The sequence below is a fragment of the Lipotes vexillifer genome, unplaced genomic scaffold, assembly GCF_000442215.2.
Source record: "Lipotes vexillifer unplaced genomic scaffold, Lipotes_vexillifer_v1.1 scaffold515, whole genome shotgun sequence".
NCBI classification, from domain to species: Eukaryota; Metazoa; Chordata; class Mammalia; order Artiodactyla; family Lipotidae; genus Lipotes; species Lipotes vexillifer.
In genome coordinates, this window is record NW_006772017.1 from 1,009,974 (window position 1) to 1,028,528 (window position 18,555).

Genomic DNA, 18,555 nt, shown 5'->3' on the forward strand with positions numbered 1-18,555 from the left:
AGCACATGAAAAGCTGCTCAACATCACTAATTATTAGAGAAATGCAAATCAAAACTACAATGAGGTATCACCTCACACCAGTTAGAATGGGCATCATCAGAAAATCTACAAACAACAAATGCTGGAGAGGGTGTGGAGAAAAGGGAACCCTCTTGCACTGTTGGTGGGAATGTAAATTGATACAGCCACTATGGAGAACAGTATGGAGGTTCCTTAAAAAACTAAGGATAGAATTACCATATGATCCAGCAATCCCACTACTGGGCATATACCCAGAGAAAACCACAATTCAAAAAGACACATGCACCCCCAATGTTCACTGCAGCACTATTTACAATAGCCAGGTCATGGAGGCAACCTAAATGCCCATCAACAGATGAATGGATAAAGAAGATGTGGTACATAGATACAATGGAATATTACTCAGCCATAAAAAGGAACGAAACTGGGTCATTTGTTGAGACGTGGATGGATCTAGAGAGTGTCATACAGAGTGAAGTAAGTCAGAAAGAGAAAAACAAATATTGTATATTAACACATATATGTGGAACCTAGAAAAATGGTACAGATGAACCGGTTTGCAGGGCAGAAATTGAGACACAGATGTAGAGAACAAACGTATGGACACCAAGGGGGGAAAGCTGCGGGGCGGTGGGTGTGGTGTGATGAATTGGGTGATTGGGACTGACATGTATACACTGATGTGTATAAAATTGATGACTAATAAGAACCTGCTGTATAAAGAAAAAAATTAAAAATAAAAATAAATAAATAAGTAAAAATCAAAATCAATACAGAATAACCTGTATGAGTGGTCAATGTGTGGAATAGTTCAGTTGAGGAAGACATCAGAGTAGTTGGGAGAAATAAGGAGAGTTCATGGAGGAAGCAGGATTTGAGCTAAGCCCTATACTAAGAAAGGGAAGAAGGTTTTAAATGGGGTAAATAAAATGATCAAGGGGTGAAAGTAGGAATGGTTATGTAGTATTCAGGGAGTATTCAGGAGGCCAGTGGAAGGTACCTCTATGAAAGTAGAGGCAGTAGAGGGAGAAGTCAGGGCAAGGTAATGAAAGGTCTTGAGGGTTATGAGAGTCACACAGTGGGAAACTTTTTAAGATTTTTGAGGAAGATGGCATGAAAAGCAGAGTTTGGAGAGTATAGGTCTATGTCACAATATGTAGGGTGAAGCAGGAGACTAAATAGACTATTTCCATAGTTCATGTATAATGAGAAGACAGAAGCAACAGTGAGAATGGAAGGTTAGTGATGAATAATCCCAACAACGATGATGTACTTTTGAATACCTAATGGTTCTAAAAGCTCTAAATGTATAACTCACTTAATCCTTGTAACAACTCTATGAAATAGGCAGTAGTATCCTTTTGGATTCAAACCCAGCCTCTTTCACTGCATGGTCTTGGGTAAGTTACTTAATCACTCCGAAGCTCAGTTTCTTAAAGCATGATATCCACCTATATATGTCTAGGTTCCTTATCTGGACAAAAGTTCCTTTAGGATGGAAACTTTGTCTTATATCTTTGTATTCCCAACACCTAGCACATGACAAAAAACATTGGCCTTTGGTTTATATTTAGAACTTTTAATACTCAAATCTGTCACAACCACTTAGCAGAAACCTAACCACAATGAATCCAACAATCCACTTTCATCATGCCTATTTGGCAAAATGCAAACAACCAAACAGATTATTTCCACAATAAATCCATAATCCCAAACTGTACTCCTCACTTGCCTGTCTGCTCATTCTCCCCTGTTTAACACCACTATTGCAATCTTCCCCACTCTCACTTGAAACTCTGATATCCCTCTCACCCTTTACTCTCAAGTGAAGATCTAGCCTCCTGGTTGACAGTGAAAACAGAGACCATCAAGCTGAAACTCTGATCTGCCTACCCCTCTACACCCAACCTCTCCTTCTACCCTCCTGTTAGAGTGCAGAACGTGCCTGCCCCTGCCAAAGGCTCATCTCTCTCTCTCTCTGTGGATGCCTTAGATCTCAACTACTCTGCCTTCTCAGGAAAACTAACCTTGTTTACTTTCCCACTGTTTCCTATATCTTCACTCTCTCTATTGGATTCTTCCTATCAGCATTTGAACATGTTCAGGTCTCTCCCATCTTAAGAAAGGAAGAAGGGAAGTAGAGACAGAGGGATGGAGGGGAAAAGGAACAGAAAGAAATTGAAAGAAAATCCCTGAGTCTCAATTCCTCTTTAGTGACCTCTCTTTCTTATCTCTTCCTTATGGTCAAACTTTTAGTTGTGTAGGATCACTAATCCCACTTCCTCATCTTCCATTCACTATTTAATCTACTTTAATCTTACTCTCACCCACAAGTGCTCCCTCAAAATGGCTCTTATGGCACCAAGAATGCCAATGTTGATAGATTCACTTCTGGTCCTCTCAGCTGGATTTGACACAAATAACCACCCCTTCCCTTTTTCCTGATTTATAGGACAGCACATTCTCCTGATTTTTCTTAATCTCTCCGACTCTTCTTTCTTGATCTCTTTCAATATTTTATCTTCTAACCAAATCTTCAACCCAGCATTTCTTATGTATTCTCACTTCTTACTCACTTCTTACTGCCATGGTTTCAAACACTACTTTTAAGCTGACTACTCCCAAACCTATTATCCCCAATCCACATCTCTAGACATACATATCCAACCACATATGCAATATCTCCACCTAGATGTCTCATAAACACCTCAGAATCAACAAGTTCAATATCAAGTTCATGATCTTCCCCCACCGAACAGGTTCCTCCCTCCATCTTAGTAAATAGCAACCCTATTCACTAAGCTGCTCTTATTAAAACCCTGGAAATCATCGTTCCTTTCCTTCACATTCCATATTCAATTAACTACCAGGTTTTGTCAGTTCTACCTCCTAAATATCTCTGAAATCTATCCATTTCTCCCCGTCACAATGGCCCCCATGTAGCCTAGCCACCACCATTTCTCACATCACTGTAAGAGTCTCTTAATTCATTTCCCCACACATACTCTTCCCCTACCCTCCCCAGTCCCGGTCCCCTCCATTTTCTCTCATGTAGCCATAATGACCTTTTAAAGTACAAATCGGATCATATCATTCACAGAATTAAACCCTTCAGCAATATCACACTGCTTTAAAATCAAAGACTAAAACCCTTAGTAATACCCTACAGGTAATATGACCTGGCACCTGCCCACTTCCTCAGGCTCAGATCACTAGTCTCCTCCTGGCTCACAGTGCTTTGAGTTCTTTCTAGTCCTTAAACATACCAGACTCCATTCAGAGTCTTCACACCTGCTACTTCGTAACATTCTCTCTCCTCCCCGACCTTCTCAAATTTTAGGTGTCAGCTTTAATCACTGACCACTTCTATCTACTCCCAGCTGATCTTGAATGCTCAAGATCTGCATTCTTGTTATATGCTTTGGCGGCATCTGGGATTTTTTTCTTTGCAACACTTATCACACCTGAATTAAATAATTACTTTTATAACAATATGTTTAATGTCTGTTTCCCCTACCAGACTACAAGCTCTGCTCATTCACAGCTATATGCCTAGTTACTACCACTACCCTGCACATAATAGGTACTCAATAATTTTTTTTTTTTAGTGAATAAGAAGCACTACATTTTCTGATCTCCAATGAAAGACATAGATTATGTTATGCTATGTTCCAATTTTCTCCCTATATTCCTAACAATTTATTAATCTACACTAAAACTATGTTGAACACTTCCAGATACATACCTCCAATCATAGGTAATATATATATATACATAACTATATGTCTATCTTATATAAATTTTAAACAAACCAAGTATAATAAGATGAAGATTAGCAATTCAGAATTTGGGGGGCCAAAGCAACCTGGCAACCACTCTGGTGATGCTGAACAGCTCAATGAAACTACATCTCTATTCAGTTTAAATTAAAGAAGAAACTATGACTCTAAGTAAGAGGGAATCCATCAATTCTACTATTCAGGTTTCACAAATCAGTGTATTCTTTACCTTGAGATAATAAAACTATATTATCAGTTTTATATTAGTTTTATATTATTAGTCCTTGACCCAGTAATTCCAAGAGGAAGTGACTAGAAAATAGAATTCTCATCAGATAACTCTATTACAGTTAAATGAATCAGCTTGCTGTACCACAGAAATAGCTTGCTAATTTCTACCTTTGATTCTTTTTCTCCTTGTTATACTCCCCTCCTCTCTCAATCAATCCATGGACATGGATTCACCCTAAAGAGGTGAGAAAGAATGTCTTGTTCATAATTCTGCTTGTAGGTATTCTCTGATTAACCCCACCTTGCTCTGTTCCCTCCTTTAATTCAGCATCTCCTTCACTCTTTTGTTCTAAAATCCTATTGTACAATTTATAACATTCACATTGATGATTTTTTCCCTTTTTCTTTTTCTCAGTATAGAGTTATTTTTATTTCCCCAACTACACTGATAGTTTAAGGCCTGGACTTTACCCTCCTTTTCCTTCAAATACCCTTTAACCAGCCCAATATTTAAGAATAGCATGTGCTTGCTAATTAAGCTGATTTAAATGAAAGACTGAGTCTATGTGAGTCAAAGAAAATACATTACTCTCCAGAAACAATTCCCTGCCACACACACACAAAGGACAACTGATTCCTTTAAGTTCACTCCTAAGAAACTCAGACATAATTTTCCATAGGTTCATTATTACACATAATGGTTCAATTCCCAGACCAATCTGAAAAGGCCTATAAAATCCATGAAGTGTCTCACAACTGCAGAAATCATGCTTTTGAGCTACCACATCCAGCTCTACCGAGGAAAGGGGGTGGGGGGTAGGCAAGATCTAGGATGAGTTGGAGAGGAAATATGGATTGGGGAAAGGGGTTTCTGCCTCTTTTTATCTCTTTACCCCGTTCCTTCACACAACAGTGAGGCGAGCTCGGTGCTCAGGTCACTGGTAGAATCAGACACAAAGCAGAGGAAGCAAGTTTCTGCCGTCTCCACACTGGGAAGCCTCCTGTAGGCAGTAGGGAATTCATATGGAAATTCATATACAAATAGGCCCATAACTGGCCCACAGATGCCCATATCACTGTGCCACCAGAGTTTGGGGTAATTTTTTAACCTCTTCTTAATTCCACAGAAACTACACAAATGAGGAATGTGTTTGCTGCCTCAAAAGATCCAAGCTTTGCTTCAGGACTCACGGTCATTCTGGCCATAAAACAATGCACCTAATTGCTTAAGACAGAATATGATGCCATATCATATCCTGCTGTAGTTGACAGGGACAAGTCTTTGGTGTTTTACTTTAAAATCATGGTGCGATATACTATATATATATATGTATACACACACACACACACACACACACACACACACACAAACACATATATATCCCTTGCTATACCCAGTAGAAGTATGCCTGAAAAATACTGCATGTAGGTCTACATTTACTTAAAGTACCTTGAAAAGTAGCTCTTTACAGAGGCTGGCCACAGAATTTATTTAATGCAAATAAATTCCCTATTTTTTGTAAAAAATACATATTTATGTCAAGTAATATCAGGCTGACAAAGTAGGATGCAACTAGATATGTTTATATTTTGTCAAATCAACTATGATTTATGAAATAATTCCAACCACATTTTCATGAGACTTTTTTTCCCTGTACAAGAGGAACTTTCCACTCCATAATCGCAAAGTCATTTCTCCTGTTTTTCCTTTACAAGGCAAATCCAGCCCATACCTCATGACTCCCACCAGCCCTGACACTCTAATCCTTTCCTACTCTAGCCCCTTTAAGGTACTTAGGAACAAGGACATGTCTCTGTGCCTGTCTGTCTTCCTTCCTCCCTCCCGGCCTTCCTTTCTTTCTTTCTCTTTCTTTCTTTTAATTAAGACCCTCACAGCACCAACCACATGACCAGAAGAGCTCGAAGAGTACCAAGAGTGGAGGGCAGATTTACCATTTTGTAAAATTTTAGTTCCCATTTACTGAGAATTGTTACTATGTGTAGTAATAGTTTTCTAAGAGTTCCTCTCATCTCCATCTTACAGATGAGACAACAGTTACAGAGAATATAACTTGCCCAGAGTACACCTCTAATAAGCAGAGAAGAACTGGTCTCCTGGCAGAATGGCTCCAGACTGTATTAATGACTAAAATGAACTCTCATGCATTATCTCTTTTTATTTTTTTAACAGTCACATCTGGCAGTGGTTTTTCTCCATTCTACAGAGGAGGAAACTCCAAGATAGACTCCAAGATACTTAAGCCAAGGTCAAACTGCTAGGAAGTGGTGGATCTGAAAATGCCTGGCTACAAAGCTCAAGCTCCTTACCACCAGCACACTATAGTTTCCCCACTCCACCTGGGGTTTCAGGAAAGAGTCCTTCCTGGGAACTCCAGGTGGAGATGAGAAGAAGCTGTTGCAGACTGGGGGGAAAGAGGTGACGAAAGGTAGAGTTGGGGTGCAGAAGCCCCAAGAAAACTAGTCATACCTATCTGCAAATACGTACCCAAAGATGCCCAACAGCAGCCATGGAAGCAAAAATCCAAACCCCAAGCCCCATTATGCCACCCACTTTTCTGATGCCCCTAACTCCACAGTCCCAATCCAACCTCTTTTTCTCACAAAAGGGGAAACTGAGCACCCCCCCACCCCAAGTTAACCATCATTCCATCCTCCTCCCTTTCCAACAACCCACGCCATTGGTCCCGGGTGTGCCTTCTACCCACCCCCACGGCTCGGCTGATGTTGTCCATCTTGCTGGCGACCTGTTGGAAGAGGGGATAGCAGGTCTGACAGAGGCGCACCGGCCGGGCGCCGCGCACTAGACACCCGGTCAGCTCTGCGCTGCTGTTGGCGAAGTCCAGCAGCAGCTCCCGGCACCCGGGATCCAGATCCGGCAAGTCTGGGGGCAGTGACAGTGGCCCCATCCTTCCGCCTTGCAGTAGAGCCAGGGACAAGTCCTCCACCTTCAGCAACTGCTCCTCCGACAAGAGGTCGTGGAGGACCCGGTGGGGACTGCTGCCCAAGGAGTAGGTGCCCAGAGCCAGCCCCGACCACAGCAGCGCCACCAGCAGCAGCCGCAGCAGCAGCAACGACGACCTCCGCCGCGCTACTGCCCGATCCGGGTCCATCGCGGGGTTCACGAACCCCAAGGCGCAGACCTCCACCTCTCCGCCCCTAATCGGTGCTGCGGACAGCTGCCGCTTCCGGCTTCCTTGGGCGCAGGCCGCGAGCAGGGTCACGAGGCGCGCGCGTCAAGGCCCCGCCTCCGGCGCGCGGCGCCCCGCCCCATTGGCTGCAGAGAGCCTCTCGCGCCGCGGGCCGGCGCGCGTGCGGGAGCGCGCACACAGGGGCGGTTTCGCGCTCCCAGCCTGTGGCAAGCGCCTGACCGAGGGGCGCGCGAGACACGGGTGGCGTCTGCTGTGGAGGCCGGAGCTGAGGCTCGCCTGCCCTATGAATACAGGCGTCGGCCGCTTTGAGCAGTTAAATCTCGGGGGTCTTGCCCTCGGTTGCCCACCTCTTTAGGAGTTGGTTGAGTTCTAGAAGTCTGAGGAGTTATGTGCCACAGAAAGACGGACGGCCTCCGCCGTGGGAATTACGAGTGAGTTCTCTGAGAAAGCCTGCTGGCACGTGCCTTGGCAGGTTTTTTTACTTGGTATTTCTTAGCATAATTTTCCCCCTCAAAATATTTGGAAAGTGTAATGACGTGTGTTGATTATTTTTGATAGTGGAGCCTAGCGGCTTAAAGCTTTTTTTAAAAAAAAAAAAAACTCATCTGTGTCAGCGCTGTCCGGTAGACTTCCTGAGGTGATGGAAAGATTCTGTATCTGCGCTCATACAGTAGCCACTAGCCACTTGCGGCTGTGGAACACTCGTAATGTGGCTACTGCCACCGGGGAACTGAATTTTTAACTGTATTTAATGTGAATGTAAATAGCCCTATCTGGCTAGCGGTGCTGTGTCGGACAGCGCAGGTCTAAGTTCTCTCACTGTGTAGCCTGGTCCTTGGGTGGCTAATGTCCAGGTTTCCTTGGGGTTCCTGGGGTGCAGCCCAAGCGTGTATCCCAGTGCAAAAACCTGGAAAATCCTTGCCAAACCGCTCAATTTCAAACTCCTATCCAGTTTCTGACAAGCCCAGGGCAATCTTTGGGGACACTCGGAAAAGCTTCCTGATACCACTACTGGGCTGTAAAAAGAATTTAGCTAATGACCTGGAAAACGGTTTTCTGACAAGTATCTGCTAACAAATTTGGTAGAAAAATTATTTCCTGGCTGTTTTGTGTCATCTCGCTTTCGTTTTTGCCTTGTAAATTGCAGAGCTACTGTACTAATTCCTATTCATCTTATGGTGCTAATTTATGTTTCTGAGAGTTGGTAGAGTTACTTTTTTAAGTCTGTTTGATTATTGTTTTGCGTTCCTAATGGGAAGGGAGAAAAGGCCCATAATTTCTTTAACATGCCTCTTTATTCTTTTACTATTACAAACAATATTGCAGGTAATAATCATATCTATACAAGGTTGGTATATGTTTAAGATAAATTCCTAGCAGTAGATTTGCTGGGTCAGAGAGTATGTGCATTTGTGATGTTGTTGATTGTGCTATTGATATTACTTTATCACGTGCTTGTGATATTACTTTCCACGGAGGTTTAATAATTTACTCATAATGGTTCCTAAAGAACTCTTAAAGAATGGTAATTCTAACATGTACAAAGACCTAAAAGTTATAGGATGACATTTGAGAAAATTAAGACAACTTATTTTACTGGGGTGGCTAATGTCCAGGTTTCCTTAGGACTGAAGGAGTTCCTAGAGTGCAGCACAAACCTGCATCCAATGCAAAAACCTGGAAAATCCTGGACAAGCCACTCAATTTCAAACTTCCCTTCCTGGAGCAATTCCATCCTAAAGCCGTTAGATCAAGCAGCGTAAGGTTGGCATCCATGCTTGGTGGGGTGGGGGTGTCAGAGGCCCAGAGAGGGGTGTCAGAGCACAGGGAAGAAGAGGAAGACATGACCGGGGTGGGGGTGGGGTGGGGGTATCCTGATGCAGGGTATTGGATCCTGAATTGGGTAAGAAAGGTTTCCCTGTAAGGGAGGGTACAGCAGTGACTGGGAGTTTGCTTACCTTCAGAAGGATTGATCAAATAGGTAAATATATTAAGGATAATGGGAGTCTGGTTTCTCATTGTCCAAGAAGGGAGTTACAAATATGAAAAGGGAGAAAAGTAGAATGAACTCTGTAGTGTTGGATTAGAATTAGCAATGTATGTATTATTAGTGGCTGCAAATACATATAGAAATAGATTGTGGCTTCTAAATGTCATTCCCCACTAAAAGGAATCAAGAATCCTTGGAGGAATAGCCAATTCTACCGCTGGGGTAGGAAAAGCAGAAGTTTAGCCTGGATTATCATTTTGTACCAGAAAGTAAGGAAGTGCTGAAAGAATGATGGGGATGTGTCAAGAACACACAGAAGCCAGCTTAACTAGGCTCCCACTGGCCAAATCTGGAACAATTTGAGCATCAAAATAAATAATGATGGTTAATGGGTCGTAAACCATTGAATAAAACAGGAAACCATGAACCTATAGTGATATATTTAAATAAATGAATAAGCTGAGTGTTTCATGGGGATTAAAATATTTACATATTTTCAAAGTCATCTGCTAAAAAAATGTATTAATTATAAATGGAAAAAATGAGTAAATTTACAGTGGAGAAGCCTGTCAGATCCCACATTAATCAAATGATCAACATGAACGTCATCATGAGACAAATAGAAATTGTATGCCACCTGATAGAATGCAGTTAGAAGAACATAGCACCAATTCTATTATATTCCTACCAAAGATGCATAACCTGATTCTAATCATGAGAGAACATCAGATAAATCAAGTTGTTTCATTCTGCAAAATATCTAGCCTATAATCTATAGTGTTATGTCTACAAGAGTCAAGAAAAGATTGAGGAATTGCACCTGACATAAAGGACATTATTCAGACAACTAGCGAAATTTGAATGGGATCTGAGAATTAGAAGGTAGTAATGTATAATGTTAATTTCCTGATTTTTATAATTGTATTGTGGTTATGCAAGACAGTGTTTTTATTTGTAAATATAAAATACACAGGAAAGCATTCAGGGGTGATAGGACATCAGGTCAGCAACTTACTTTTTTTTTTTGAGGTATAATTGATTTACAATATTGTGTCAGTTTCAGGTGTACAGCAAAGTGATTCAGTCATATATTTTTTTTCAGATTATTTTCCATTATAGGTTATTACAAGATATTGAATATTATATCCTGTGTTATACAGTAAATCCTTGTTGCTTATCTATTTTATATACAGTAGTGTGTATCTATTAATCCCATACTCCTAATTTATCCCTCTCCCCCTCCCTTTCCCCTTTGGTAACCATAAGTTTATTTTCTGTCTGTGAGCCTGTTTATGCTTTGTATATACATTCATTTGTATTATTTTTTAGATTCCACATGTAAGTGATATCATATAATATTTGTCTCTGTCTGACTTACTTCACTTAGTATGATGTTCTCTAGGTACATCCATGTTGCTGCAAATGGCAATATTTCATTCTTTTTATGGCTGAGTAGTATTCCATTGTATATATGTACCACATCTTCTTTAGCCATTCATCTGTCAGTGGACACTTAGGTTGCTTCCATGTCTTGGCTATTGTAAATAGTGCTGCTGTGAACATTGGGGTGCATGTACCTTTTCAAATTAGAGTTTTTCATCTTTTCTGGGTATATGCCCAGGAGTGGGATTGCTGGATCATATGGTAGCTCTATTTTTCATTTTTTAAGGAACCTCCATACTTTTTTCCATAGTGGCTGTACCAATTTACATTCCCACCAGCAGTGTAAGAGGGTTCTCTTTTCTCCACACCCTCTCCAGCATTTATCATTTTTAGATTTTTTAATGGTAGCCATTCTGACCACTGTGAGGTGATATCTCATTGTCGTTTTGATTCAGCAACTTACTTTCAGTTGGTTCTGGAAAGAAATGATTTGTACTGTGCTTCCAACTTTTTTGTAAGCTTGAAATTGTTTCAAAATTTAAAATACATTGTAAAAAAATTAGGGTACAGCAATGCAATAGAATTCTGTGCATTTGACGTCTTATGTACCCAATGTGGAACAATTGCCAACATAAATTAAATAGAAAAAAAAGAAAGTGTCAAGAAAAAGAATTTTTAATCCTCATGCATACATATGCATAGACTGTCTCCAGAAGGATACACTAAGTGTGGTCACTTTGATAGAAGAGGAATTGAATTGAGTAGTATGGGAACAGGGCTAGAAGAGAGACTGTTCATTGTAAACTTTATTACTTTTAAATTTTTGTTCCATGTGAATATTATTCTTACTCAAAAAATTAATAAAAATGAAAAGATAGTTTCTTAACTTGTCAGCTATCAGTGAGTTCAGGGCATTTGTGAATCCTACGAAACTTTTTCATAGAATTTTGTATGTATGTATATCTTTCTGAAAAGAATGACATAACTTTCATCATAGTTTTTTGGTTTTGTTTTTTTTGCGGTACACGGGCCTCTCACTGTTGTGGCCTCTCCCGTTGTGGAGCACAGGCTCCGGACGAGCAGGCTCAGCAGCCATGGCTCACGGGTCCAGCCGCTCCGCGGCATGTGGGATCCTCCCGGACCGGGGCACGAACCCGTGTCCCCTGCATCGGCAGGCGGACTCTCAACCACTGTGCCACCAGGGAAGCCCAAGAGTCTAGATTTTGAGCTTTATACAATGACAACATGGGACTTTGGAGCTGTTTCCCATGGAGGGGGAATGAGTGTATATTGCCTGCAGGGAGGAGAGTGAACCAGTTATTTAGGCGAGCTGTGGTAGTCATTAATATTTTTCACTAAATATTTCCAGTGTTTCTCCTGTGCACATAATAGGATTGCATTTTGCTGTGCCCTTGAAGTTTGCCCTGACTTAAAGTTAGGTTAGCCATTTGACTTAATTTGGCCAGTAAAATGTGAGCAAGAATGACACGTGGAAGCTTTAGAGATGAGTGTATGATTCACCAGGGGTCCCACCCACCCGCCATCACAATGACTAACACTTTTCTAAATGATGGAAATTCTGTTGGCCTAAGTGAGAAAGCATGCAACAGAACTCCCAGCTGACTGACTTGTGATGGACGTTCAACTTGAATGAGAAATAAACCTTTGTTTTTATAAGCTACTAAGATTTAGGGATTGCTTTTTACCCCAGGAAAACCTAGTCATCTTAATATATATTTATTTGCTGATTTTCTCCCCACTATTTTCTCTGGTTCTCTCTCTTTGGATCTCCTTTTATTTGGATGTTAGACTTTATCGAGGAAATTGCTCAACTTCCTTCAATATCCATCCTCTTCTTCCTTTTAATGACTCTCTCCTGAGTTTTGATGGCATAGGCAGGACTACATCCCCCAGCCTCCCTTGCAACTAGATGTGAACAGAAGTGATACATGTACCTTATGAGTCATATCTTTAAGTTTTGACTTTTATTGACCTCCTTCCTGCTAGTTAGGGAATGTTAACAACTGAAACAGCAGCCCTGGCTACAGGGATGGATATGGATGTAACATGTTTGGCATGACAGAGCCAGCTGGTCATAAAGCAGAGCCATTTACCTACCCTAGGCTACAGAGAAATAAACTTCTTTGCTATTTAAGCCACTATATATTGGAGTCTCTTTGTTATAACAACTTAAGCTGCTTCCTAATATAGTCCCCCTAGGCTGTTACTTTAATTTTCTCATCTTCTGTGTCCTCTCCTATTTTTCCATTTCTGTGTCTTTTTACCCTACTTTCTGGAGATTTCATTACCTTTGTTTTCCAGTGCTTCTTCTAAGTTTTCATTTCTGCTGCTACATTTTTAATTTCAAGTAGTTCTTTTTTTGTAGATGCTATATGCTCTCTTTAAACTTTTCTTCTTCCTCATAGCCTGGTTCCTCCAAGCTGCTTTTTTCTTCATTTTTCCTTGGATTTCTGGTGAACTTTGGCTCTTTCTGCTTATATTTAAGAGAGAGGCATTACAAAGCTGAATGGAAGCTCATGGAAAGGGCTTTTTGACTGTAGGGATCACTATAGGCCAGTGGTTATCAACTGGGGACAATTTATCCTCCTCCACTGGGGACATTGGCAGTATTTAGAGACATTTTTCATTGTTACAACAGGGGGAGGAGTGTTGCTGGTATCTAGTATGTAGAGACCAGGACTACTAAACATCTTACAATGCACAGAATGGTCACCCAAAACAAAGAACTGAAAACATAAATATTTTAGATCTTTTCTCTTGTGCAGATCACGCTCTTCAGAGAAGACTTGCCAATATTGTTATCTGGCTGCCAGCATTCTGAGATCCTAGCAGTGGAAAAAGACTCAGTCTTTGCACTCTGTTAGTAAACCTTTATGTAATTACCCTATTTTTAGTAAAACACTCCTGCCCTCAAATGCTTGTGCCTCTTGATCCAGACTCCCTCTGTTTCACTTTCTCCAGAGATCAGAACTTCAGGGGTATTCTGATGGAATCAGAGTGAGACAGAGTTGTAGGGAGGGTATTGTAAACAAACTTTCAAATATCATCTTCTTTTTAGCTCCTCCACCTACATTTTCAGAGATACCTGAGGTCCCCCACTTCCTGGGTTATTTGAGAGTTCTATAATGTAATTCACTTGCTTTTTTTTCCCCTCCCACTGCAGGCTTAGGATTCAATTTTCCTGGTTCTGCTAAGTCAGTTATCATTAGTCCATCTGCTTTCCAGCTTCCAATATTCTTATTTTGTTTTCTTCCCTCCTGTTGTCTATGTCCTTGTGTGTCTTTTAAAAAAAATCCTTTTACTGTCATTTTGGTGAGATTTCAGGAAGAAGCAGATCTAATCATGCATTCAACTTGCTATCTTAAATGGCAGTTTCCTCTGTTTTACCTCACTCTTCGTTAAAGTAATTAGAATGTGTCTCTTATTCACCACCCCCCACTCCCATGAGATGATAACCTCATGGAGAATGTGAACTGTGTCCTATTTATATTTGTATACTCAGAAGTACCTGGCCTTAATAGGTACTCAGTACATTTGCTACACTGAACTTATGTAACGCCAATTCACATCTGCTTTAAATGCTTTTTCCATTAATATATCAGTGGAAACTTATACTTCTATTTTCCTAATTCTTTAATATGCAAAAATGCAATAAGTTAACTCCTAATGTCCGTAAACTTTGCATGCCTGACTAAAATGACCTGAACACGTGGAACACATAAATCATGTTGTTCATTCATGACACTTCGCAGAGTCTCATGTACTCACTCTGGTGGCCAATCTCATTTCCAAGTCTCCTACTCCTAAATAAAGTATTTTATAGCCTCTGCGTTAGAAGATATTTTTAAAACAGTGAAGTTTAATTACATTTACCTGACAGACTATCTGATTGTAAATGTATATTTCTAACAGATGAATCTTATTAGGACTTCATGTTTGTATCAATATATTTTAAATAAATATCTGCTCAATAAAGAAATGAATAGAGATACACATTAATATGTGTGTTCAGTATTTGTACATTATCAGTGACCAAATTCTGATCGCCGACTCCATGTCCTAATATAACAGGAAAATCTGGTTGTTAATTAGATACCTAATACATGATGCTGTTTCTCCCATTGCTAGGATTCACAGGTCCAGGACTCAAGGGATAGAAATGGGAGTGTCACCACTCACTATCACCCCTAGTGACTTAGTAGCAAAATTTTTGCTTCCTGTCCATGTGACCTTATGTTTTGCTAGCTTAGAGGTCTTAGTTCCAAAAGGTGGAATGCTTCCACCAGGAGACACAATGATTCCATTGAACTGGAAGTTAAAACTGCTGCCTGACCACACTGGGCTCCTCATGCATTTTAATCAGTAAGCAAAGAAGGAAATTTCTGTGTTTGGCTGGGGTGACTGATCCTGACTACCAAGGGGGACTTGGACTACTGCTTCACGATGGAGGTAAGGAAGAGTATATCTGGAATATAGGAGATCCCTTAGTATCACCATGCCCTGTGATTAAGGCCAATGGAAAAATACAACAGCCCAATCCAGGCAGGACTACTGATGTCCCAGTCCCTTCAGGAATGAAGATTTGGGTCACTCCACCAGGTAAAGAACTATGATCAGCTGAAGTGCTGAAGACAAAAGGAATACAAAATTGGTAGTGGAAGAAGGTAGTTATAAATACCAGCTGTGACCACATAACTAGTTATAGAAATGAGGACGTAATTGTCATGAGTACTCTTCCTTATTTTGTTATGAGTGTGTGTGTGTGTATCTCAAATATCTTTGTTTTCTTCCCTCTCTTATTCCTTTATCATATAAAATAAGATATATTGGCTTTATGTCATAGTATTTAAGTATTGTTAATTTTACTTCGTAGAATTTAAGTTATGGGATATCAAGGAAAAGAGTAAACACCATTCCAGGACATTACCTCCTCTTCTGTGGAAGTGGTTATTGTGTTTCTGGCCATATGCAGGATAGTTGTATCATGGTAGGTAGAATTATGACCTTTTTATTGTCTTTATTTAGAGATTAAGCTTGTTTTAAGGAGATGCACATGGGTGCCAAGGGGTGGATTTGTGATGGTTAATTTTATGGGTCAACTTGACTGAGCCATGGGATGTCCAGCATTTAGTCAGACATTATTCAGGTTGTGTCTGTGATGGTGTTTTTGGGTAAGCCAACATTTGAATGAGCACAGTGAGTAAAGCAGATTGCTCTCCCTAATGTGGGTAGCCTTATCCAATCAAGCAGAGACCTAAAGAGAACAAAAGGGTTGAGTATGAGGAAACTCCTCCTGCCTCACTGCTTTGTGCTAGGACGTTGACTTTTTTCCCTGCCTTTGGACTTTAACTGCAACATTAGCTCTTCTTGGGTCTTGAGTCTGCCAGCTTTCAGACCGGAAGTTACACCATCGGCTCTCCTGGTTCTCAGGCCTTCAGACACAGACTGTAACTATACATCAGTAACTATACCCACTACAGATCTTAGGACTTCTCAGCCTCCATAATCATGTGAGGCAATTTCTCGTAATAAATATCCCTCCCTCCTCCCCATGTATATCTATATATCTATATCTATATTATATCTCCTGTTGGTTCCATTTCTCTGGAGAACCCTGACTAATACGGATACCTAATTATAAATAGAAAGGTGATTGCACTATTTAAAAAATCTTGTTGATTATTCAATTCTTATTAATAACCATATACTATAGATTTTATGTATCTCTTGGCAGTTTCAAAGTATGTTTTATTATTTATTGCTTGTTATCCATTATTAGATTTCCTGGGATACATAGATAGCTATAGAAATAAATAAGGTGCAATTTCTATACAGTATGCCTTTTTAAATATCAAAATTTAAGTATTCTTTGAAAGTTAAGTCATATTCACTGTGTACATGGCAACAGAAGCAGGAGGAAGCAAATGTTACAAACAAGGTAAAATGTATGAATGTCCATGTCTCAGAGAAATGGATGTTCTTCAGTTTACCTATGACAACATTTGGAGCAAGTACCACTTGTTGTCATCCCTTACTTGAAGACCCAGCCAATGTTAAATTGTTTGCTTTCCCTCTTTTGTAAACTATTTTGTTTTCCTTCCAATTCTAATTCTGCCCAATTGCTCTATTCAAGTAAAGTCACTTAATCTCCCCTGTTCTGATTGATATTTTAATTATTCAGTTATTTCCAGCTGTGTCCACCTCAGCTTTGTATGAAGAATGGAAAACTATGCTTTCTGTATTTGAATAATAAAACTATGGACTGGGTCATTTTTTTTTCTCTCCAAAATTAGAGAAAGAAATGACCCACACAAAAACAACCCGTTCTGCTTTTCTGAGTACCATGGAGGAGATAGTTGCCTATCTGTGTTCCCTTTGTTAGTCTGCTAACATTTTAAAGGGTATGGCAACTATTTAAAATAATTACTTGGTTTTACAGCAAATCAATCAGTCAATCGTGGACTTGTCAGATGTGAACTGAGATATCATTTTGACTCTCCTGGGTACCTGGCTTGTATTCCTAGATCTTCAGAGATAGAGGTTCTCTGTGCATTTGAGAATAACTACTGGCTGATCTGATAGAGGCAATAATGTGACTGTGGGACTTGACAATAGGCTTCCATCAAGACAGTCTGTCTGTTGGATCTCTTTTGATTTCAAGAAACAAAACCCAACTCAAGTTAACTTAAGCAAAAAGTGGAAAATATATAAGGATCAAACCAAGGCCATGTCTCAGGATGGGACTGAAACTAAGCACCAGACACTCTCTCTGTCTTTGTCCACTTTATGTATCTCTTTACCCAGTCTTCATGGTAGAAAATATGGCTGAACAAGCTCCATTTTTTATATCTCATGCATTAAAGATTTCAACCTAGGCAAAGACCATATCTTTTACTCCCAATTGGAAGTTTTCCAAGGTTGAATCTCTGTTCAGCCCAAACTGTAGCCAGGACAAAAATTAGGGTTCATAATTTATACCCATGGCTGCTTGGAGGCTATCCTGTGACCATGTAGATGAAAGGGAAAGGGAGAAGTTTGCAGAGAAGGGAGGCTGGATGGCACACTTAATAGGTATCTACTGTAAGGCCCTCCTCATGGAAAATTGATCTTAAACAGTAGCCTATTGGAGTCCATGCTGTGGAAAAGGAAGTGGATGGTATTAAGGTATGTTGGGTAAAAGGAGGAATTTTGAGGCAATTGGGCTTTCGGGGGTCACTTCAATATATACCATAAGTATGTTTTTGAAAAATATAGCTCATTATTTGAACGATTCTTACACAAAGAGATTTAATTGACTGTAGCAAATTTATTCCTGGATTTTGAGCCATCTTCAAATTCAAATGTATGTTAATTATCCAGGTCAGCTTTGCAGAGATTCAACTCAATTATAGTGCCTGAAATGACCATAATGGACAAGCAGTGACTCGGTTGTTTTTGTCCTGTAAACCAGTGGGTTCCAGCCTGAGATCCCTAGACATCTAGGAGTCCGTAAGGGAAGAATTGAAGATCCATAAGCTATTTGCACTATTTCATAAAGTCGAAAGGAAATCATATACTTGCCTGACACAAAGCTACCTAAAACATCAGATTTCTCTGTTTTAGAATGGAATTATATCAAGTCAGGGCAGCAAGTCTGTTTTTCCATGCTGATCTTAAGCTCTGGTTTAATGCATAGATACAGATATTGATATTGATATATACATATACAGTGATTGGTTAAATAAATTCTGGGTAAATGAATTCCGTCCTGGGAGAAATGTGATTTTAATAAATGTATATATGGCTGCTATTATTCTGTTTATATTATAAAGACTGTAGAAAGAGAAATTTAAAGCTCAAGATTACTAAAGTCATCTTTCCTGGAGATCTATAAACATGAGATAATTAGCCAGCTCTCTAAAATAATGATCTCTGGAAAATCCTTCTACTTTCCCCTTAAAAGATATTAAAATTTCATCTA

The 18,555-nt window shown here is 40.0% G+C and overlaps 1 protein-coding gene across 1 annotated transcript in view; it reads right to left on the reverse strand.

Annotated features, from left to right (window-relative positions):
- OSTM1 (osteoclastogenesis associated transmembrane protein 1) overlaps window positions 1–7,255 on the reverse strand; it is a 46,843-nt gene extending 39,588 nt beyond the window's left edge. Inside the window, exon 1 of the mRNA XM_007447254.1 lies at window positions 6,758–7,255. Within this exon, the coding sequence (XP_007447316.1) occupies window positions 6,758–7,162 (405 nt within the window). The 5' untranslated portion in view covers window positions 7,163–7,255. The remainder of the gene's footprint in view (window positions 1–6,757) is intronic.
- Between the last annotated feature and the right edge of the window lie 11,300 nt (window positions 7,256–18,555).